This window comes from Kwoniella mangroviensis (assembly GCF_000507465.2).
Source record: "Kwoniella mangroviensis CBS 8507 chromosome 1 map unlocalized Ctg02, whole genome shotgun sequence".
In the NCBI taxonomy this organism is placed as follows: Eukaryota; Fungi; Basidiomycota; class Tremellomycetes; order Tremellales; family Cryptococcaceae; genus Kwoniella; species Kwoniella mangrovensis.
Genome location: NW_027062534.1, coordinates 2,760,104 through 2,782,872, shown reverse-complemented (window position 1 = coordinate 2,782,872; position 22,769 = coordinate 2,760,104). Strand labels below are relative to the sequence as shown.

The 22,769-nt window shown below is 43.9% G+C and overlaps 8 protein-coding genes across 8 annotated transcripts; 4 read left to right on the top strand and 4 right to left on the bottom strand.

Moving 5' to 3' along the window:
* Window positions 1–627: 627 nt before the first annotated feature.
* I203_106150 (calcium/proton exchanger) lies at window positions 628–3,459 on the top strand (the record flags this gene model as incomplete). The annotated part of the gene is made up of 11 exons (XM_019147916.1): window positions 628–1,239; window positions 1,313–1,461; window positions 1,536–1,598; window positions 1,661–1,755; window positions 1,820–1,848; window positions 1,908–1,985; window positions 2,038–2,224; window positions 2,285–2,947; window positions 3,014–3,191; window positions 3,256–3,372; window positions 3,438–3,459. The coding sequence occupies 11 exons, from the start codon at window positions 628–630 to the stop codon at window positions 3,457–3,459; spliced, it is 2,193 nt and encodes a 730-aa protein (XP_019002834.1).
* Window positions 3,460–3,942: 483 nt separating this feature from the next.
* I203_106149 (uncharacterized protein) lies at window positions 3,943–5,850 on the bottom strand (the record flags this gene model as incomplete). The annotated part of the gene is made up of 6 exons (XM_019147915.1): window positions 3,943–4,619; window positions 4,699–4,800; window positions 4,915–5,085; window positions 5,184–5,300; window positions 5,404–5,503; window positions 5,584–5,850. 6 exons carry the CDS (start codon window positions 5,848–5,850, stop codon window positions 3,943–3,945), a joined length of 1,434 nt encoding a protein of 477 aa, XP_019002833.1.
* Window positions 5,851–6,238: 388 nt separating this feature from the next.
* On the top strand, window positions 6,239–7,671 carry I203_106148 (uncharacterized protein; the record flags this gene model as incomplete). Its single annotated transcript, XM_019147914.1, has 4 exons — window positions 6,239–6,480; window positions 6,588–6,739; window positions 6,842–7,121; window positions 7,209–7,671. The coding sequence occupies 4 exons, from the start codon at window positions 6,239–6,241 to the stop codon at window positions 7,669–7,671; spliced, it is 1,137 nt and encodes a 378-aa protein (XP_019002832.1).
* A 446-nt stretch (window positions 7,672–8,117) lies between these two features.
* On the bottom strand, window positions 8,118–9,145 carry I203_106147 (uncharacterized protein; the record flags this gene model as incomplete). Its single annotated transcript, XM_065517909.1, has 5 exons — window positions 8,118–8,144; window positions 8,212–8,322; window positions 8,438–8,745; window positions 8,814–8,925; window positions 9,002–9,145. The coding sequence occupies 5 exons, from the start codon at window positions 9,143–9,145 to the stop codon at window positions 8,118–8,120; spliced, it is 702 nt and encodes a 233-aa protein (XP_065373213.1).
* Window positions 9,146–9,607: 462 nt separating this feature from the next.
* Window positions 9,608–12,337, top strand: I203_106146 (uncharacterized protein; the record flags this gene model as incomplete). Its single annotated transcript, XM_019147912.1, has 4 exons — window positions 9,608–9,898; window positions 9,968–10,478; window positions 10,546–10,847; window positions 10,907–12,337. 4 exons carry the CDS (start codon window positions 9,608–9,610, stop codon window positions 12,335–12,337), a joined length of 2,535 nt encoding a protein of 844 aa, XP_019002830.1.
* Window positions 12,338–12,927: 590 nt separating this feature from the next.
* On the top strand, window positions 12,928–15,806 carry I203_106145 (uncharacterized protein; the record flags this gene model as incomplete). The annotated part of the gene is made up of 2 exons (XM_019147911.1): window positions 12,928–15,140; window positions 15,239–15,806. The coding sequence occupies 2 exons, from the start codon at window positions 12,928–12,930 to the stop codon at window positions 15,804–15,806; spliced, it is 2,781 nt and encodes a 926-aa protein (XP_019002829.1).
* A 210-nt stretch (window positions 15,807–16,016) lies between these two features.
* On the bottom strand, window positions 16,017–18,349 carry I203_106144 (elongator complex protein 3; the record flags this gene model as incomplete). Its single annotated transcript, XM_019147910.1, has 8 exons — window positions 16,017–16,096; window positions 16,169–16,310; window positions 16,395–16,610; window positions 16,727–16,968; window positions 17,032–17,104; window positions 17,217–17,619; window positions 17,771–17,944; window positions 18,009–18,349. 8 exons carry the CDS (start codon window positions 18,347–18,349, stop codon window positions 16,017–16,019), a joined length of 1,671 nt encoding a protein of 556 aa, XP_019002828.1.
* A 629-nt stretch (window positions 18,350–18,978) lies between these two features.
* On the bottom strand, window positions 18,979–20,641 carry I203_106143 (uncharacterized protein; the record flags this gene model as incomplete). The annotated part of the gene is made up of 5 exons (XM_019147909.1): window positions 18,979–19,091; window positions 19,171–19,521; window positions 19,687–20,089; window positions 20,175–20,324; window positions 20,441–20,641. 5 exons carry the CDS (start codon window positions 20,639–20,641, stop codon window positions 18,979–18,981), a joined length of 1,218 nt encoding a protein of 405 aa, XP_019002827.1.
* Window positions 20,642–22,769: the final 2,128 nt, after the last annotated feature.

Here is a 22,769-nt window from a genome sequence, read left to right as displayed (position 1 = left end):
ACCGACCCGTCGGTGCATACCTTGTTACCGCAAAGGCCAGTGGGCAGTTGATAAGCATGAAGAGAGGATAGTCGACTACTCGCCTATTGAGATTGAGAACCGACACGATTTCTGCTTCATATGCCTATGAAGACTGGCAAGTTCGGAGATGTGTCACGCAGATGCACGTACTCGAAAACACCACACGTGGGTGAAACTGGCCAGACAGTCAGGTGGAATGACGGTCTGTGATTGGCCGGATTAGGGATTATGATGGGTTATGATGAATGCCAAGACAATGGATCGTCTTGTTTCCCTGTGATACCCTCCTTTCAAGTTGATGGAACCACGCTGACACACGATACACAGCATGATGCAACTACCTACTCGTACAGACTGACCATCGGTCATCACCGTACACCGTGTCATGCACTCCTTTGATCGATTCACTCACACTCACTCACTCACCCCCTCCCTTGTCGGTCTCTTCCTTCTTCCTTCTCTTCTTCTTCACTTGCTATCTTTTATCTACCCACTAGCACAGCCTCATCGTATAGTCTGTTGACTTTGCCTTCTCAAACGCATATAAGACAACAGATATCATCTATATCTTCCATCTTCTTACTTTCATAAACGCTCAAACCTTCGATGATCACTCCTGCTGTCGTTGAACCTGAACCTGAACCCGATATAGAGGGCTTTACTCCCTCTTCACTACATACCCATACCAACAACAAACAACCTACTACTGTACATAGCCAACAGCAAATCAACAACGTTACTCCTTCTGGAGAAGAACAGGAGATCTACAATAATCAAGATGCTTTCACCAAGTCGATTGGACCCAATCAAGATGATGAACTCCACACAACCAAACATGGTGGCAAAGCCGGTGGCGGGATACTTAAGCAACCAGGATCGAGATCATCATCATTTGCCAGGACTATCTTGAAGCCTAGATCGAATCGAGGTCACTCTAGAATGCCATCAATCACTATCACCGATACCGGTAATACCAATGAGAAAGCTCAAGACCAAAGACAAGGACAAGTCCGCCAATCGGTCGATGATGATAGGACTGATTTCAGTCCTCCAGCTAGATCAAGCTCTGCACCTAATCTAGGAGGTAAGAGTAGATTGGCCCCACTCAAGAGCTTATCGGTATCTATCCCTTTGCCACCCAAACGAGGACCACCCGAGGGCGAGGTGGAACATTTCAAGAAGACGTTCATTGAGCCTACCTGGAAGGAAAGTTTCAGGGTGAGCACATTTACTCAACTCATCATATCGATGATAAGTCGCTCCAGCTGACAACCTGTGCACCTGATATCAGAACACCATCAAATCTCAACCTTTCTTAGTGGCCATGCCTGTCCTTCTGCCGATCTCTTGGGCACTGCATTTCACTCACCAAGACCCAGTGGCCGTATTCGTCACTTCACTGATTGCCATCGTTCCACTTGCTGGTGGTTTAGGTTTTGCGTAAGTGAGACTTGCACATACATACATTGCGATGTCGAGTTTAGATTCTGATCTTTCATTCTTCTTCCCTGCAGCACCGAAGAACTTGCCCATCGAGTTGGTGAAGCTTGGGGAGGTCTCCTTAACGCTTCGTTCGGGTGAGTTTTGCTTTTCCATCCATGTATTCTACCTCTACAGTCACTGATCCAGATGATTGCAGTAACGCCGTCGAATTGCTCATTGCCATTCTCGCTTTGGTCAAGGGTGACATCGATATCGTCCAAGCGTCTATGGTTGGAAGTATCCTCAGTAATGGTAAGTTTGGCGCCAAGGCTCCTCATTACTGTACATGTATAACGCTTACACGTCGCTCTTCCAGTCCTTCTCGTCTTGGGTATGAGTTACTTCGTAAGTCTATAAACGTACCTTTGCCGTCATCTAAGCTGACTTCTCGCTTCGTTCTGCAGGCTGGTGGTCTTCGATTCCACGAACAATTATATACAGTCATTGGTGCCCAAATGCACATCTCCCTCTTGGGTCTCTCGGTGAGTGATAATCTTCGTCACATAGCAACATCGCGCTGACCAGGAATTCCAGCTACTTGCAATTGTCCTACCCGCGGCTTATCACGTGGCCTATCCCAACGTTCGAAATGTCGTTTCAGACACACGATCAGGCCTTCAGCCAGAAGGTGAAGAGCTTCAAAACCTACTCAAAATGTCTCGAGGTTTGAGTTTCATTCTATTGGCCGTGTATGGAATGTTCCTTACTTTCCAATTGTACAGTAAGTGCGATACCTCGCAGGAGTGTGAAATTGCCATTGACACGAGTATTTTTCATTCAGCCCACGCATACTTGTTCCGGATACCCAAAGAGAAAGTCGCACATCCACTTCCCGGTCCTGCACCTCATCACGAACACGTATTTCCTAGACCTCATTGGGTGTCGTCCATCGCCGATTCGTCCTCGTCGTCCTCTTCATCGTCTTCTTCTGGGTCATCCATCCGATCTGGAAGATCAGGACATTCTCCATTCAAGAGATTCAGGCGGTTCAGCGTTTCATCCAAAAAGGATAGAAAACAAGCCCGTGATGGTGCGGAAGCTGATACCGAAGATAATACCGTTATCGGTAGTGTCCCGACTTCTCATGCTGGCGAAAAGACCTTATCGCCGACAGTAACCAGACAAAGCCCGAGTGTTACTGCTGCCTCGCCTGTAGCCACAAGAAGTAACCCAGATGAAGATTACCTCCAACCACCGCCCATCAACGATGATAGGGACATTGAGGCGGCGTCTGTCTCATCTTCACATAACGTCATCATTGATGACGATGGTACCGTCCACGTTCAACCCAAGGTGAAATTCTGGTTCGCCCTAGGAATGTTAACTATCGTTACTGGATTGGCCGGTTTCACCGCTGAATGTCTGGTCGATTCTATCGACGGGTTGACAGAAACTGGAAATGTATCGAGAGAATTTGTCGGTCTGATCTTACTGCCTGTTATCGGTGGGTAAAGTTGTACCTTCTTCACGCGGGAATTGCCGAGCTGATTGATATGATTGTTGTATTTAGGTAATTCCGTGGAACATATCACAGCTGTCACTGTATCAGTGAAAGATAAGCTAAACTTGTCCATGTCTATCGCCGTGGGATCTTCAATCCAAGTCTCACTCTGTCTTTTACCTATCTTGGTCTTGATAGGTTGGGCAATTGGTCAACCGATGTTATTGTTCTTCGATAATTTCGAAACGTAAGTGGACTGCCATAATAACATTATCTCGATTTGTGTACTGATACTGTTGTTCTGCGAATAGCATCACTTTGGTTGTCTCACTGCTTTTGGTCAATTTCGCAATTGCAGATGGACGAACCAACTATCTCGAAGGGTTCGTCATGATGATGGCTTATCTGTCTATCGCTTTGGTTTGTTGGTAAGTTGGAGCTCTTCCGAAGTTCAACGGTCAGACAAGCAGCTTACGTCCCATTTGGTATTTAGGTTCTACGATCCAGCTGTCTAAGCGTGATTATGTCAATTTTCTCGACTCGAACAATACTGTAGTTTTATCAATTGGTGAAAACTCGGGAATTCAACCTCCCTTCCAATATACGCCTCCAACCCAGTCTTCCTAATTCTTTTTTAATCTCTATTTTGTCTGATCCAGCTGGTGTGAATATCGATGCACGTTATGTATAAGTAAATGAATCAATCGAAAGAATGAATGAAGTGGTAAATAAAATCAGGTTGTCATGTCGTACAGATTATATAGTTCATTATCGATATGTATGTTCGTTTCAGTCAACAATCATCAGTACAGTACACGGAACCCATTCTAATCTGTATGAACGTGGCCGAGTACAGAATATCGATGGTCACATCCTGTCATCTCAATTCGCATGTTAGAAGTACAACGTATACATATATATATGATTTGTGAAAGCTTGCTGATATATATTTACGACATGTAAAATGATGTCCATACCCAATCCGTCTATCTACTTATCTACCTTCTGCTCCTAGCCATTTTCCCAGCTTCACCTCTCCCCAATCCCAATCCCTTTTTCTTCTTATTACCCCACTGTCTGATAGGTACGTTCACACCCTTAGCACGTAATTTGTTATCCCTCTCTTCTAGCCTAAGTCGCTTATCAGCTTTTTTCTGCTGATTCATTGATATCCCACTGAAACTGCTTGAAGTGGAGTCTGTAGAAGAGGAAGAAGGGGAAGTGAGGGACAGGTATTGTTTGACAATTTGGGATACTTGGTAATCTAGATCGGAGGTAGTCGAAGTTGATATTGGTATTCTGTTCGTTGAAGAATCCTCTTGTGATTGATCATTATCATTAACATTCTCATATTCATCCTTAATCGTCCTCTGAGTCTCGTCTGAATTGACATTTTCATCATCATTTGTGATAGTAACCGTATTCGTATGATCATCCATTTCATCTTGATCATTTGTTTTACCTGTCTTTGCCAAAGTCAAATCGTCCAAGGTGAATTCACCCAACTTGCCTTCCCTGAACGCCCTGATCATAAATCCAGAAGCGGCCTCGTGATCTTTCTCACCACCTTTCTTCAACGTGCCCAGCCTTTCGGACAGAGCATCAAGGAGAATGGTTATATCGTCTGTAGGAGGGAAGTCAGAAGGAAGAGGTAATAGTGATAAATACGTTTGATCTGTGTTTGCCCCATATCCGTCAGCTTGCTATCATACGTATGAGTTTATCAATTAGATTGCTGTGTACGCTTGACTTACGTTTATTCGGATCATCCTTTTCAGCTATCAACCTTTTATTCATCTTCCACAGTAAGTAGTCGACCATCGCATCTTGTTCGAATAACGATTCTTTTATTCCCGCTAATGCACCATCGCAACGAGAAATGAATAAACACATTGAGTCAGTTGACCACTCTTACTGTCACTTTTAAGAAGATAATTTGTTCAATTTTGATCTGGTTTGATTTGACTCACCAGTCAAAGCCAATTTCAAACCCTTCTCCGCCCCGTCCTCCCCCCTACCCAAGTAAGGTACCATAACACCCGGTGTATCATAGACGTATACACTGGGATCATCATATATCTTGACTGTCCCTGTCAGTTTACGGGTTATACCTGCTTCTGCACCTGTTCGGAATGCTTTGCCTAAATACGACGAAATGCGACATTCAGCATGACCATTGTATAGATCAAATGTGATATTTATTGATGAAGCAATCAATTTATTAGGCCGTCGGACTCACCTTTCCTTAAACCTACTCTCCTCAAAGCGTTGAGTAAAGACGATTTACCAACGTTGGGCATACCAATTACTAAAACTCGTAAGTCCGGTATGATCTCTTGATTATCCCTTGCTATGCCTAGCAGCATTGAACGGAGGAAAATTCAGCTCCAAAATCTATCCGTTCATATTTGATCTTCGAAAAGCAAGGCAGGAATGAAATGGAACCAGGTATAACTCACGCACAGCATGTCTGAGTACTTCCCTTACATCCTGATCAGACCTCGTATCTGCAAACATGACTTTCTGGCCTGCATGCTGGAGAAAAGCTTTTTTGAGGGGCTATATCGATACAAATTGCGACAAATCATAAGATCAGTTTGAGAACATACTTGATGCTTTCTCGTTCATGTAGCACTAACCTCTTCGTATCTTCTTTCAGCTAAATCCCTCTTAGTGTAAACCACCAATTTCTCTTTTTCCTTTCCCTTCCCCTTTTTCACTCTAGAGAGCATCTGATTGAAAGTCGAATTTATACTTGTCAGAGGTAATCTAGAGTCCCTAGCTTCTATCACCAGATCTATGTTCTCCAGTAGAGTTGGCAGTTCCCGGAGGGAACGGGACATGTGGCCTGCGAACCATGAAGGAATACGGGCTGGGTAAGGGAATACGGGGCGGATGAAGGACATGCTGTATACTCGAAGGAGATTGTCCTAGACACGGGATCAACGGTTTGAGTCTGGTTCTTGCCGATGCATTCATGCCTATCTGCATGTTATGTTGGATCAGTGACAATGGAAAGTATCACTATTCGAGTATAGCGAACAAAAATATCGATAATATCGGTAAGTGATGATGTCACGATATAAATTTGAGCTTTTAAACTTTTTTGGCTGTTTTTCATTTTCAGCTGTACAAGTAAGGAGCCGATTGTTCATTCAACCTATTCAGCATCTTGGAGTGTACAAAACATCGACATCACCATCGCCCAAGCAACTCAAGGCCTTGTCAATATCTAGCCAGACACGAAAATTATATCGAACTTTCTGTAGGGCACCACGATAATCTTTTGTCAAGATGTCACAACCCACTACCAACGCCCAAGCCTCTTCATCGAAACATCATAAATCCAGGAAAGATAAATCTCACAAAAAAGACAAATCACATAAACATGCTAGTAACAATCATCAGGGCACGTCGAAAAATGATAAATCACCTTTCGAGCATCGATTGTCACGTATGAGGTTGGCTATCCCACCGAAGTTTTCATTCAATATGATGGAGGGAGTGAAGGAGAAATTGGATGGGATGATCATGAGGTAGGTACCGCACTACCTCAGATGAATATGTCACATTAGATCTATGGATATGGACGATGGTCATGTGTGTGATAGTTAATGCTGATACCACCATGTGATGCTTGCAGATACGTAGCTCAGATGGGTGGTGTACTGCTAGCTCATTGGGATCACGAGTTTGTCGATGATACTTCCAAAATCATCAATGAGTGTCCATCAGGTGTAATAGAAGTTGAATTTCATTCGATCTTGTGGGCACCTAAGATCGGTCAGAAACTATGTGAGTGATTTTTATCGACTATCATCATACTCCACTCCCTCTTCTCCAGTATCACCATGAGACTTGGAATTGACTGGGAAACCAACTTGCTTCATTGTTTAGATGGCACACATTCCCTCTCATCACCTTCTCATCTCTCTCTATTATTCAACAAGACTTTCAACGTTTCCATCCCATTACAACATATCCCCACTGATCTCTACGAATTCGAACATACCGATGAGACTGCCGATGCCGACTCGGATAGCGAGGACGAAGAGGAAGAAGGTTTCATCCTCGGTATGGGTAACGGAGTGGTAGAGGATGTAGGTAGATGGAAAGTTAAAGAAACTGGTAAATCTTTGGGTGAAGGTGGTAAAGGTATCAAATTTACTGTTATTGGGTATGTCTGGATCCCTTCCTCGAATCTCTTCGTTTGGCTGGCGACCTTGCTGATGTCTCTTTCCCTTTTTTCGTTATCTGAATGTAGAATGCAAGTTACCAATCAAATGCTTTCACTTACTGGATCACTCTTATCCGACCCTTCAAACCCCCCTCCTGCTCCTGAACCTACCCTCCATTTACCAACGAGAGTATCTCCCTCACCTTCATTATCGCCCGAACCGACTCATAGATCAGCTAAACAAGCCCGTTTGGCACCTACCAACAGATCTCGTCAGCCTGCTGTCCAGGAAGAAGCAGATGAAGTGCCAGATCAAACTGGTTGGACACCAAGGGAGATCAAAGCTTATAGGAAACAGTTGGAGAAAAAGAAGAAAGACGCTAGGAAAGCCAGAAAAGAAGAAGGTCAGGTGTTGGAACATGTCCAAATGGAAGCTGCCGGTGATCTTGTGCATACTCAAGGACAGGGAGAATTCGAAGAGAATGTGGATGTGGGAAGTAAGAGGAAAGCTGGACAAGGTGATTCAGAGAATAAGAAGAGGAAGAAGTGAGGGGTGGAAGTATTGGACGATAGTCAGAAAGGATATTAAGATCTTCTTGTATACTTCTCCTTTTTTTTCCTTTTGGTTTTTCTGTTCTTCTTTGCATTCACTATATCATTCGGCATCATGCGTATGACAGTAGATAACTTATGTACATCCTCTGCAGCTGCTATGGTACATGACTCCGAAGAATACTGTGCATACACCCACACAGTCTATTATTAGTGATTCGAGGTGAATACATAAAACCACTACATTTTCTCCATCTCGAACTAAATCCGTCCTTATACCATATCTGCATGACTCAGTTATAAAAGAATCTCTAAAATTCTGGCAAAGGGGAAATCCGATAATTTACCTGCTCTACACCAACGGCGAGGGAAAGTGAAATAAACTAAAATGAGACGGAATAGATCAAAGTAGATATAGAGGAACACCTTGTTTCATGTGTGTCTTTACATGACAACACAGCATGAGTTTTGCTATTTGGATTAAATCAAATCCGTCAGCTTTCACCTTTCTGACAACGTCTTGTGGTGGTTAACTCACCTTCTTGGCAGTCTTGTAAAACATCTTACTTTGCGCTGAAAGGGCATTGGAACGTTCAACGAGGTTATCTAATTTTTCACCTCTTTCAAGTACAGATTCGATTGTTTTGTGCTGAACGTGAATTATATGTGATGTCAGCAAATGTATTTTCCCCCATTAAGATTCCGAGCGTTACATTACAGTAATTGTATTCGTGAGACATGCCATAGTAAATAGCAGAACTCACAAGAACAATCTTAGTTTCATCCAATTCTTTTTGCACCTTCATAATCGTATCGGCCTGTTTCGGATCTTGGTATTTTGATAGATAACCCGCTAATGTACCTTCAAGTTTACCTTTTTGAGCTGGTGGTAGTCCACCTGCAGCAGCTTGTGAGGGATTACCACCGAATGCGTTGGCAGAAGCTGATCCGAATGATGGGGCTGCAGATGCCGATGGAAGATTATTGAGTAAGGCGGTATGTTCGTCGAGTAATTTGGTGAGGAGGGAGAAAGCGGGTCGGTAGGGGTATTCTAAATCGGTTATCATCACGGCTAAGAACAGCTCACAAACATCAGTTCAGTTCTCTTTCCCCGCTTTTTTCAGTGGAATGTATACCCACCGGCCATACCTGGACTACCAGCTTGTCTACCTGATGTCCTGAACACATGAGCTTTATAATTGTTCTCTTCGACCGAGGAAGGTTGGTTGGCAGGTGTTCGTTCAGCGACGGTCTATTGCATGTATGTATGATACGATGTGGTCAGTTACTTGCATGCATCTCTGAAAATGAGACTATGCGTAACTGACCTTTGTAAAGAAAGTCATAAACTCTCCTACGCTACTTCGTTGGTAGAATGAGAAACTGCTCAGATCCTGGGATGTACCCAACAGAGTGGCTTGGGCGGGTGTCGTAGGGGTGACTGAGAGCAGAGAGAGGGAGTAGACCTTCATGTTGGGTTGAGTCTGGCGATGTTGTTTGGTACTAGTGGTGTTGAGATGGGATGTTGAGAATGAATATCAATGTTTTATCGTGAAATGAATTGAGTGTAATGGATATATCTATCTGCACGGGTCAATAGGGGGGTCCACTCACTCACTCGCAAGTCAAGTCGCTGTGGGTTGTTGCGTCATCACCCAACAACTGATTATTACCTGATCGGGCAATTCCATCCCATCAACAACCACTAGCACCGAGAATAGCAACATGCAACGGACAACATTACTCTCACTCTCACCGTTGGCCCCGTATCCCCCTCCCTCTTCTCATCCTACTCACCTCACTAGATTCCTCCTAAGCACATCAACATCATCATCTCTATCGCCCTTTCGACCGTCTGGAGGAACATAGAGAGACCTGTTCTTGTACACAGCTATAAATCCATATAATCGAAACCCAGGCAAAACCTCACCGCCATGTCCGAACTCCTCCCAGAAGACACATGGGTCAACAACTTCTTACCCACACCACCCAGACCCCTACTATCCTCCTTGCAACGTCGACTGCACACATCTACCACCCATCTGAACGCCCTGTCAGAAGTATACAAGCAGCGAGCCCAGATCGAAGCTACATATGCAGAGAGTCTGTCAAAATTGGCTAAGACAGCTGAACAGGGTGGTCTGAGCGGTAAGACCGGTAACGAGTGGGATAAAGCCAGTGGAGAAGGGAGACTATGGGATAGTGTGATCTCTGAACTATCAGAGGTAGGTCCATCAACATCCTTACGATTGTGGAATCAAATAGCGTCTGATCACTTTGTGTGTATCCCTTAGACCTCCGCATCTCACTCTACACTTTCGGCGATGATTCGAACAGATTTCGAACAACCTCTACGAGACCTGCCATCCAAGGTGATTGCATGGAGAAGGATCTCAGAGCAAGATGCGTCGTTGGATAAGACACTGAAAGATTACGAAAAAGTAGCAGGTAAATTGGAAAAGGCCCAACAGAAATCGAAATCATCCAAAGCCGATCAACTTCATCAAGAATTGAACCAATTGACTTCTCAGCTATCTTCCTTATCTCCCATGGTATATACCACCTATCAGAGACTTGACGAAGAGAGATTGAGGACTTTGAAAGAGGTTATAGTCAGATGGGGGACGGTCAAAGGTGATATGGCGACTAGGGATGGACAGAGAGCAGAAGGTATAATCGCGAATTTGTTATCTTGGGAAACCGGTGAAGAAGTTTTGAGTGTGGGTAGAAAGCTGGGTAATATCGGTGGTAATGGTGCTGCGGCTGCTCCTAGACCTTCTGTGCCAAATAGTACTGTTTCAACTCGTACGTACAGCTTGTCCCTATAACATGACTTGATCAATTCAGCTGATTCTCCTTGGCATCCACTTAGCTCAATCCAACAGACGAATGTCAACTGTCACCGCATCCAGTCAAGCCCATGATTTCTCTCCTCGTCCTACGCCGAGACAAAATGGCTCAACTACTAGTTTCGGTAAAGAGCAAAGTAGCGGTGGTGGTCTGACCGGTGGGCTCAAGTCTATGCTGGGTAGAAAGAAGACTTTGGCGGTGAACAGAACTCGAAGCGGCAGTAATGCTACTTCTACCAGAAGTGGAAGGGACGAGAATGCCAGAGACGGTGGATTTGACTTGCTGAGTGATGATGTTCCCAGGATACAAGGATCATCCAGCTCTGTAGGTATCAGTTTTAGCCGATTTGAGAGTAGCCCAGCTAACCTGCTTTACGTATATAGGCACCACCAGTAGATGAAGAAGGGTTCTCAGTGGCTCCTGCCGATCGACATCGAAACTTGTGGGAAGAACCCAATGAACAAGTCTCGACACCTGTTGCGACACCTCACAACCAGACTCATTTCGGTACCACTTTCACTTCCTCCCCTGCAGCTTCACAAGAGAATCTATCCTCTTCAGCATCTTCACAACACCAAACTCAACCTCGATTGAATCTCTCCTTAGCAGCTGCTCCTATCCAAGAAAGCGAAGAAGAGCGACAGGCGGCCTTGCAGAAAATGCAGCAGACACTTCAAATGCCACCTTCACAACCATCCCGAAGGAATACAGTCGCTCGAGGTAGAAGGGATGTTAGGAATACGATGTTTGTTGGTGGACTTACGGAAGAACAGTCACTGGGACTTGGTGCACTATCCCTTGGGAAAGTATCCGAGCCGGAGGAACAGCTTTCAGCGTCTCCCATCTCGGCCACATCGCCAACGCAGACTACCAATGGAGATAGACCTGGTCAGGTGGCTAGACAAGTCTCTATGTCTTCTGTCACATCCAATAACCCATTCGATTCTCCTTCACTTAGCGGATCAGCCATGGCTCAACCCAACTTACCTGTCCCATCGACCGAAGCTGGTCTCCGAGCCAATCTAAACGAGACCATCAATGTCATCATCAAGAACAAAGAGGTCTCAAGAATACAAATCAACGGTGAGATTCATCTATCCCTCAGACCGTCTTATCAACAGCCTACTACTGGACCTATCCATATTCGATTAACGTCCTTCGAGAGATTGGAGAAGATCGCACCGAATCCAGCCTACCTGGCTCAAGTCCCTGATAAACCTGGAGAATACTTCTTGAATAGCGAAGTGCTCACTTCTGCAACTGCCAATTCGAAGAACCCAAATAACGATAAAGGTACATTACTATTCAAGTATGTTGTACATGTCCAACCTGGAAAAGAGGGATCAAATGCGCCATTAATTTTAGATCCTGCATTCTTGTGTAAAGAAGGTGAAACAAGGATGATCCTTCATTATCGACTTAATGATCTCAGTCCTATCCAGCAATTATCAAACGTATCATTCAGTGCGTTATTCGCCCCCGGACCATCGGTATCTAACGTACAGGCTAAACCCGCTGGAGGAGTTTGGTCACCTTCTCAAAGAAGGATGACATGGAAATTGGATAATATCACATCCAATCAGGAAAGCAAAATTATAGCCAAGTTCGTCACTGAACCTGGAAATGGTGAATCACTATCACCTCAGAATGTTCAAGTGACATTCAACTCTGAGGGATCACTCGTCAGTGGATTAGGGGTGGAGATTGTGGATGGAGAATTGGAAGGGCATGATACTTGGAAATTCGAGGAGGTCAAGAAAGGAGTTTTAAGTGGGAAATACCTTGCTGAAGCACATGTCAATGTGAATCAGTAATAATCAACAATAATCATAACTTGACATATCGAATGTGCATACAGTGAAAGGAGAGAAAAATCTGTCAGGTAAAATCGTATAAAGAAGGAAGATGAAGAAGGATTAACATAGGCATATTTGATTATAAGTTTTATCACTTTACAAAATTTAATCATAATTTATTAATAGATTTACAAAATCAAACGCCATATCAAATAATCGATTAGTGTGCCAATATCAAATCTGTGGTGTTGAAGACACTTTGATAAGTCGTTGGATGTACTCACTTTACTCGTACTAACATACAATCGTAAAAGCTCCGATCAAATACACGCACACATCGACACACACCAAAGCACGACTTTTCAATGATCTTACCTTCTCAATGTCCAGACTCGTGTTGAAGGTGAGTCACGATGAGATGCTGAACAGGCATGTTACAGTGCTCTTTTACGGTGATACTGATAGGTGTCTACTAATCTCGCATTAACTTATAAAGCAGATGATTGATCATTTCACATTCAATTACTGATTTTGTCATCTCCCATATCCTTTGCCACTCATTCTATCAAAAGTCTGCTCGTATCAGTTACTACTACTGCTTCTGCATCATGAGCAACAATCCACCCCTGTCCCCAAGTAGAGAATTATACTCACCTATAAAGTACCCTTTACCCCCCTCACCTTCACCGTGGCGTAGAGCCCTTTCTCTCGTCGCTGTACCTTCCATCCATCGTACAACCTCTGCATTCGGAAGTCGAAGGGACAAAGATAGACGAAGACAGTCATTTCTCAATGATTCTGGTAAAAACAATCATGATGGGAATCTGACTGATGGTGAAGACATCCGAATTAGAGGGCCTACTACTCCTATTCCGGGTCCTCCACAAACTGTCAACCCATTCCCTGAAGATCATTCAATATCATATGACCGACCTTTGCCCCAGCTTCAACACAAAATGACGAGATCGATGAGTCTGCCATTCTCAAGTGGTGAAACGGATATATCAATGATCAACCATTATCCAAACTCATCAATCACGAGTTTGGATCAATCGGTTGACACTTCTGTTCCTCGAACAGAATTCTTCTCTACTTTTGAAGAAACTCCAACAACAGGTATATCTCAATCTCAGACAGAGTCGGAATCGGAATCACAGTCACCATTCCCAAATTACAGTCCTTCTGTCGACGAGAAATCACATATCGGACGACAACGTGATGATCACTTTGATGGGCATATATCAATGGGGCAACCTACATCAAATCTCGATACACCACCTATACCCGTGCCTCAAGATACCATCCAAGAGGGTGTGACACCCACGCCTACTCCGTCACTTTCGGCACTAAAAATTGAATATCCGTTCTTCCATATAGATGCTAGACTTTCTCGAGAGCCTGTACCTATATCTGATGTGCCATATCGCTCCCCATTGACGGGTCCTCCTATTGGAGCCGACACTCGTCCAAGAGGAATGACAATCGCTCCTTTACTTCCTCTTCCACCATCCCCTTCACCTAGGTCTTCATCTTCTGTACCTTTTCCTCCATTCTTACCATTCCCTTATGTCCGATCGCCACCTCTAGGTGTGAATCCAAATTCGATGCATCCACCTAGTCCTACTGATTATTTGACTCAGGCTAGATCAGCTGAAGCTGACGCCCTCTTCAGTTCGACGGCACCACCTGAAATATTCACGGAAAATACATCGATACCTCCTGCGCCACCTATCGACACCTCATCAAAAATCCATCCGCCTCCAGGAGTACCCATTCACATCTCACCTTCACCTCCTTCGCTCCCCAATATCCCTCATATCGTATGGTTACCTATCTCACCGAATAGTGCAATTCCTCCACCTATCATACCGGGTTTCAGAGAAGGTAGACCGTTGTCATCACCTTTACCTACACCATTGCCTTCTCATCGCCCACCAGTATCACCCACGTCTCAGAGTCATGTTGGTGGCGCAGCGGTTCCCCCAACGCCTCAAGTCCAACATCCTTCGGAGGTCAGATCTTCTCAACCGAGGAATGTAGTCCTCCCCGATGGGAGGGAATTGATAGCAATGACGGCACCGAACGGCGAGACTGCTTATATGGTAGATCCCCTCCCGGCGATATTGAGGACGCTCGACAGAGACACTGCTGAAGGCACTGGAAATGCTGAAGGTGAGGGAGAATTCAGATGCGATAATACTATCGCGGCATCTGCTCCTGTACCATCACCAACACGACAGGGTGCGGAGGAGCCACTCGGTCTGCCGCATGATGTCCCAACTGCATTCTCGACTGTACTAGAACCACCTCGGGATTTGAGTCAGATCGAAAGAGAGCTATACGAACTTTCTTTCCCTCCCCCTCCTGCTCCTGCTTCAGTTGATAATCCCATATCACGAGATGATGTTGGACATGTTCGAAGACCCCGAGTACTGTCTGAAGGGCGAGCGAGCTTGAACTCACCTCGAAGGGGTGTACCGAAATTCGACTGGAGACGCAAATTCAAGATACCCAGCTCTGCTTCTGCATCTGATCCAAGTGAGATAGACATACCTAGACCACAACCTATAAGACGAGATGAGGTATCGACATTGGCAGTTCAAGATTCCGCCACTACAACTCATACTGATACTTGGTCTGTATCTGAGGAAATTTTAACTTCAACGGTCGAACAACAGCAACGTCAACGACAACGAGAAGAGGAAAAGGATATATGGTGGGTAGGAGTCGGTGAGAAACATCATGATCCATCTGGGGACTTGATCATAGCAGAGAGGGAATGTAGATGGAGGATTTCAATGCAGAGATTCAAACGGGACAGGTGAGTGATGAGGATCCGATAGTCTTGGAGAAGCAGGTTGATTGTTAGTTTAAAGTATAAAGTACAAAGTCTAATCTACCAATGTCATTGTCATTTAGTCAATTGATATCCCATCTATCTGAGTGCCCTACCAAGGGTATGACCCTAACCCTCCAAGCTCCCTCCCTACCATGCCAGGCATCTCGTCCATCTTCCAGCAGTTCCGGCTCAGCCTTCGATATCATCTCGGTATTTCTCAATTATCTCTTGACCCATGACATGAAAGACTTAAAAGAAGTTGAGAATGTAGATCAATTTGAATCGCTCTTTATTCTATGCGATTTCTTCGGTTGTCCCGCAGTCTATCAAAACTTGTTGAGATATATCGACGAAAGTGGAGTAAATGGTATAACTCCTTGGCAGTTGTTTGTGATAGCTTCAAGAAGAGATGATACCACCCTGGCTAAAATAGCTCTGCGACTGTCTAGTAGAACACGAATAACAGCGCGAGGTCATAGGGATAAATGGGTCACTCTTAATGTACATCAACTAAACTCGAAAGATGTCAAGGATGTGAGGAGTACTTGGGTATTGGAACTGTTCAAGGAAAGGTATGAGAAGATGTTGGATGGTAGGTTTAGGGAAGTACCTTGGGAAATAGTAGCGGAGAGGTTTAATCCTTGTTGAGGGATGACTTGATCCTGTTGATACTGCACGTGTTGTAGATTGAAACAGAATTGTCTGTACAGTGCAGTCCAGTATTCTCCGAATGTCGTTCTCGGTTCAAGATATTTTAGCTTTTTATTTCAATATTTCAATATTTCATTGTTGAAAATGTCTATCTATGCATACACACGATTCGCATGAGATACTTGTACACAAAAAAAGGATCACAAATTAATACAATAAATCTTTAACCATATATGGACCATCTAGGAAATAACCCAATCGTCTATAATAATCTCTCGTACCGACACCTATGACAGAAGGCAAGTTGACATCAGTAAACGCACATCGCATATTCAATTAGCCTCCTAAATCACACTCACCCGAAATAACCGCAATCCTTCCACTGCCATGTTCATCCCTCGCTATCCTCTCCGCCTCTTCCATGAGCAAAGTACCGATACCTTGGTGTTGGAATTTCTTTGGATCACGCGAATGAACAGGCGCGGCTGTACCGTATACATGCTGCGGTCACGATTAATAGCAGTAGCAGGTCAGCTTCCATCAGAGTTGAACTTGGAGATTTCTCCTTTGGTGAGAAAGACTTACCAGCTCTCGGACCAGACTACATCCACCTTCCATACCCACCAACTCCTTTCTAAACGTACCATCTTCCGAACATTTTCTCAACCTCAACAGACCGATCAAGATATCCTGAGCGGGATCTTCGTACGATAAGAAAGTCTCCCAACCTCCATTGGCGGAGTAGTCCCTTCGGAGAAGTTCGAGGTCCTGTGGTCGGATCCTGTTGTGGATTTCGTGGAGCTAAATCACATAAAGGAAGATTATATGAGCTGCTGAGATCCTATGTTATCTGACCATTTGTTTGGTCTCCCTTGAGGTGTGAGGCTCTAACATCACATGAAAAATCTCAAACTCACCCCTACTTCCCTATACCTAACATCCCTACATTCCGCACCGAAATCCTTCATCCTCGCCAAAGCTAATTCTCTCAGATTACCATTCTCTACACCAGACGAAACCAGTGGCATGGGTATATCCCTCTGCACTCTGTAGACTCGGGTCCAAGGTGGTACCAAAGCCATAATCCTAGCTACGATATCTACCAATGCGTTGGGAGGATAATTCTTGTATTTTCCAGTTCGCCATAATTCGTACAGACCTAGACATATTTTACAATAAGCCATATGATCCGACGAGTAATCAAACGCAGGGAAAACCTTACCTGTACCTCTAATTACTAAAGTTGGATAAAGTTTCAAACCGTCTGATCTGAAAGCTGGATTCTCGAAGAATTCCTGATAATTACATGTATCACTGTCAGCATGAAACAAAATTCCACCCATATCATGCCATGCGATATGACAGAAAGTAATGATATTAAATTCTGAGATCGATTGATTCACTCACCTGGAACTGCCATATATCCCTCTCTGTCCCACAATTCGGTAAATCAGGCATCATATGCGCCACGATCTTATATCCAGCATCTTTTGACATGTGAAACGATTCAGATACGGCCCGTACCGTATGACCTCTATTGGTATCTCTCGCTACATCCTCGTAAACACTCTGAACCCCAATTTCCAATCTCGTACATCCATATCTCAACATTTGCGATAAGTGAGGTTTCAAACAGTAATCTGGACGTGTCTCAATTGTGATTCCTACACATTTGATCTTGCTCTGTTCGGAGAATTTGACAGCCTCGTCTATATCATCTGTTACATGTCCACTTAGGGCGTTGTGCAAGCCTGCAGCGAATTTGTGTCGGTAGTCTTCTGGCATGGACATAAAAGTTCCTCCCATGATGCTGTGAAGGTATACTTATCAGCTCAAAAAGACTCTACGACGAGACATCACATTTGATATTACAATCAAGGGATTGGAGAAGAAGTAGAAGCAATGAAAGACTGTTGTAGGAGTGGGCGAAAGATGGGATGCGAAAGGAGACCCAAACCCACATGATCTCAACTTTATCAACACTATGACCCAGATCCTTCAGCTGATTGACCCTTCCTCTAGCTTGCTCATACGGATCATATCTCGCTCTAATCGCTCTCATAGACGTAGGTTCGTAACCAGTGTAAGATTGAGTGGAATATTCGAAATCCGAATCAGGTCCACCTGGACAATACCTATCTCAAAGCATCAGCCCATGAGGTTCATCTCCTATACTATATCAGAGATAAATACACTCACACACAGATATTTCCAGTCATAGCTACATGAGGACATCTATGCGGTTTACACATGACAGCTACGACCGCAACACCCGAAGCGGTCCTAACAGGTTTAGCCTTCAGCCATCCTCTCAATCTATCTTTCCATTCTTCCGGTACAGCTGCCAGAACGTCCGTAAGACGAGGTACAGCCCTCAATCCATATTTCCCGGCGTACTTCTGTCGAAGAGCTGTGAGGTTGGGTTGTTGAATTGGTTTGGACGATGTGGACGCATCGTTATATGCTTGGATGAGGTCTCGGACGACTGCCGAGACGCAGAGGAGATGTAATTCGGACTGCGAGGTTGGTGGTGCTATCATCGTAGATGTGGATGATGGTAGTCTGATGGTGAATAAAGGATCAAAGATTATACTCCTACGAATATGAATTTCAACTAATTCAACTTTTTCCAACTTGTGCATGGTTCAGTCAGTGGCGATCTGATATCAATGTCAACCAATCTCGCACCTATGATAACACACATGAATCCATGATTAAATCACACGTCATGGTCATCCTCTCTGCACCGACCACTCAAGATGCATACAGAAAAGCTGAAATCGTCTCCCTTTCTTCTTTCTCTTTCTTCTCTTTTTCAACTATTTTTTTTCTACAAAACGCCCCTTATGACCCTTCTCCTCCTTTTCTGACAGGAGAAGTCGAAAGTCATAAGCGTCTTAATTGAACGTAGTGGTGGATCGATGATCAAGTTAGAGGGTACTACTTTGGCTCACCTGGAGTTTTACGTTTGGTAGAACGATGATCTGGCGAGTCACTATGTCCCTTACATATTCTCATATGCATATTGCATATTCATAGGGTCAATATAATGATTGAGGTTCTGGAGCGAACACATCAACGAGAAATGGTGATCATAATCGTAATTCATAAACAAATATCATGGATGCAGGGTATAAATAACGTATATACATGAAAATATATCAACCACTTAATCCTCATCGGACATCAATTCCGCCAACTCTCTCTCTTCTTCCTCTGTCAGACCTATTTCCTCTTTCTCTTCTTCAAGCTCGTAATTCAGTACCGGCGGATTAAGTAGATCTACAATTTGCCAAGATGTCGGGTTTAGTCAACCCATATTTTGATGTCGCAAATGGACGTGCAAGAAAACTCAACTCACCTTGTACACTCCATCTTCTAAGCGTACAATCCAATCCTCCTGAGACGACATACCATCCCTTCTTTCCTTCTTCATCTCTATACCAAGCTCTCAAAACCGTAACATCCCCACAATGACCTTGTATTATACCTTTCACTTTTGCCGTCTGACCCTGTCCAATGTCCAATAACGAATCGATATTGAATATACGTATATCCTCATCTTCAGATCCTGTTAATAGTAATGGTTGCGATAAAGGAAAATCTTCAGGGATGGGTAAGATGGATCGAATGTAGGATGGATGGATGATTTTAGGTTTTGGGTTGGTAGATAAAGAGAAAGGATGGAAAATTGCTATTTTATCCGATGACACTAAATTGAATATATTTCAGCTACAAATCCAATGGTAAAGTATCAAGTCAAGTCAAGTCAGAGGATAAATAGTCAATCTGGTTCGTTGTCACCACAAGATACCAAGCGATAACAACATTGAGTAACGAAGAGAAGAAAGTCTCTGTTGATTTCGATCAAACTCACCACTCCATAATCCTTCATCTGTTATAGCCAATTGATTCACACTCGTCTCATGACCTTTCAGCTCCTCTTTATCCTTCGATTCCAATCTCCTCTCTGAACCATTCCAACTCCAAACTTTGATTAGACCCAATGAATCACCAGTGTACACCGTTATTCCACCTGTTGGTTTCCCATTTACGTCTATATCCGATTTATATACCGAACATTCTACAGGACGAGTATGTTCTTTGATATTCTGTATACACCTTGGTGTACTAGACGAAAGGAGAGAAGATATATCCCATAGTTTGATAGTTCGATCTGAAGATGTTGAGAGTAATGTCAAGTGGTTGGTAGACGGTAAGATTAAGAGCGATTTGATAAAGTCCACATGAGATTCTAAAGTATGTAAGAGTTCTCCTGTCTAATCACCCCACAAGTCAGTCAGTCAACCTTACTGTATCGAATTTCCTGCTTTGCTATCTCATTTGCAGTGAGTCTTCACTTACATCCGCATTCCATATTTTGATCGTCTTATCCCACGATCCAGTGAACAAAGCCAACCATTTATTGCCATCATCTGAATTCCGAATCTCATGTAATGCAATACTAGTTACAGGACCTTGATGACCTTTATATATCTTTATCGTTTTGCCCGTCTACAGAAAAGAACATACCTAGCTCAGCTCAACTTATGTCAACCAGGAGATGTCGAATAATAACGCTAATACTGTGCCCCAGCAGGATAAAGTGTCAATGTTAACAATGCACTCACCCTCAAATCCAACCTCCTACATATAAACCCACTTTCAGCCGTCCATACTTCTTGTCCTCTCACCACCAGATCCAAAACTTTACTGGAAACATTGATGGGTTCACCAATCTTCTCTGACGCTTTCAACTTCCTTTCCCTATTTGCTGACTGAGCGAGCTGAGAGGTAGTTTGAAAGAGGTGTCCGGGATCTGATGACTGCATTGTCGGGTCGTGCTCGTGATTGAGTCGAGCTTGATCAGTCCTGTGAAAGCCCAACTAGCGATTTCGCCTGATTTGACTTGACCTGATCTGATCGATGTGTGACGGATGAAGAGTGATTTCCAAAACGAACAAAAACCTGAATCTGAACCTGAACCTGGATCTAGACTTGGTGTACCTTGTAAACCTCGATCCGAATAGTATCTCGTTATCTCTCCCGTCAGAGATCTAGGTTATCGCAGTTATCCTTAGAGCACGGAACGATCTTTCGTTTTGGGTTGTCGTCTCTGCAATGTGCATGTACAGCTACTGAAGTGCTCATGTTCTGATATTCGTGATGGATCAACGCGTTTCTTATATATGATCCTACCATTTATCACTTTCTGATTGAGCGGCGATCACCGTTTTCAGTCGAACATCCCAATCCATCCCGAAACTCTCCTGAGTATCCACGAAGTCAAAATGCTTATTTTCGGCTGATGAAGCAAGCGTACGACGACGATTACTACATACACCCCTCATCACTCGTTTAGGTTTCTTACATGTGTGGATAATCACTTGATACCGCCGGCCGTAAGACTCCATACAAGACTAGCTTGAACTGTTGTACGTGATGTTTATACTCGTCTTAGAGCCGCTTGCGCGAAAATATTCGTTCACTCCCCATGTTTTCGACTACGTTTGTACGGTTGTTGAGATGAGACAACCGATTAAGGACATATCGCACTGACTCAAAAGACAACAGACCACCTTACCGTATATTTGGGATAAAGATCAAATGGCATGATTGATTCCCACAAAAAGTCAAGTATGAACAGTATGCAGTGGCTTGAAGTTAAATTACCTTGACTGACGAAAGGTGGAAAGAGGTTTTCCCTTTCCAGAAGGGAAAGGAAGACGAAATCATACGCGAGCGAGGTGATGAGTAAATCAAGTAAGGCAGCATGTGGAATGTGGGCTGTAGACGTGGTTCACAAAATATGCAATATGGAACATGAGCCAAGTGATCGTTTAACTTTGGACCGGATGTAAATTGACGAAAGCAGATGCAGCTCAAATGAGACAGCAGACCGGATTCAAATGGCTCCATCATCCATCTCATCTCATCTCATCTCAGTATTTTCCGGAATGCGGAGTGATTTGCTGTAGTAATTGTGATACTACGTCACTCGTTGCCATGGAGATCCATCATTAGTAGACATACATGCACATCTTTGGGTGGTTATGATAGTTGTGGAGCAAGTAGTGCGCTGGAAAAAAAATAGGGCCGAACATGAAAAGTATAGCACATGTACCAATTTAGTGGATGACTCACTTACCAACGACCATCTTTTTTCAATCCTCATAACGCAACTGCGTAAAGTGGCATCCCTTGATGGGAGCGGTGTGTGTGTTTTGATTTTGATGGATTGGGAAGCGGCAATCAATATGAGATCCATGCACATGATTGATCGATTGATCACGACGAAAGGAGGGTGATCCATTAGACTGGTTTCATGTCACCTGTCCATCACCATGGAAAGATCCTTTGATCGTTAATCGATTGCATTAATCGAGCTCAAGCCACTCTCTAGTGGGGGCAGTACGTAGGTCACTCAATTATACATAAAAAGCGATCAAACGGATTTGATCGGTTTTGCTCACCCCGCTCACACGACCGGATGGTGCTTTCGCTAGCTTAGGCGATGTGATGTAAGGGAATATGTATCCAGGATTGATCAAACTCCCGAAGCTGAACATAGAAGTACCTGAACTGAGCATTGCTGAGCAATTAACGTAAAATCAAATCCGAAAATACGAATAATCGGTCTTTGTATTTTTATAGCGCTTGTGCTTCTTGGGGCTGAGACACGAGAAAACAGAACGGAGTTGGGTATTTTGATGTTTTTGGTGCGGTCGGTGCCTATAACTACCCCTTTCACTCAGATACCCGTAAAAGGATGAGATAGATCCCTTTGAGCCTCGTGGTTTGTTTAGACAGCATAACCGAGAAACCCAGTTGACAGAGCAGCAGTGGAATGCTGAGCAAGCAGGCACAGCACTTTCCACTTTCCACTTTCAGGATACAGACTACCCTTTTGGTTCCTTTTCCTGAGGTCAGATCGGATAATCAAATTCAGGCAGCAGCACG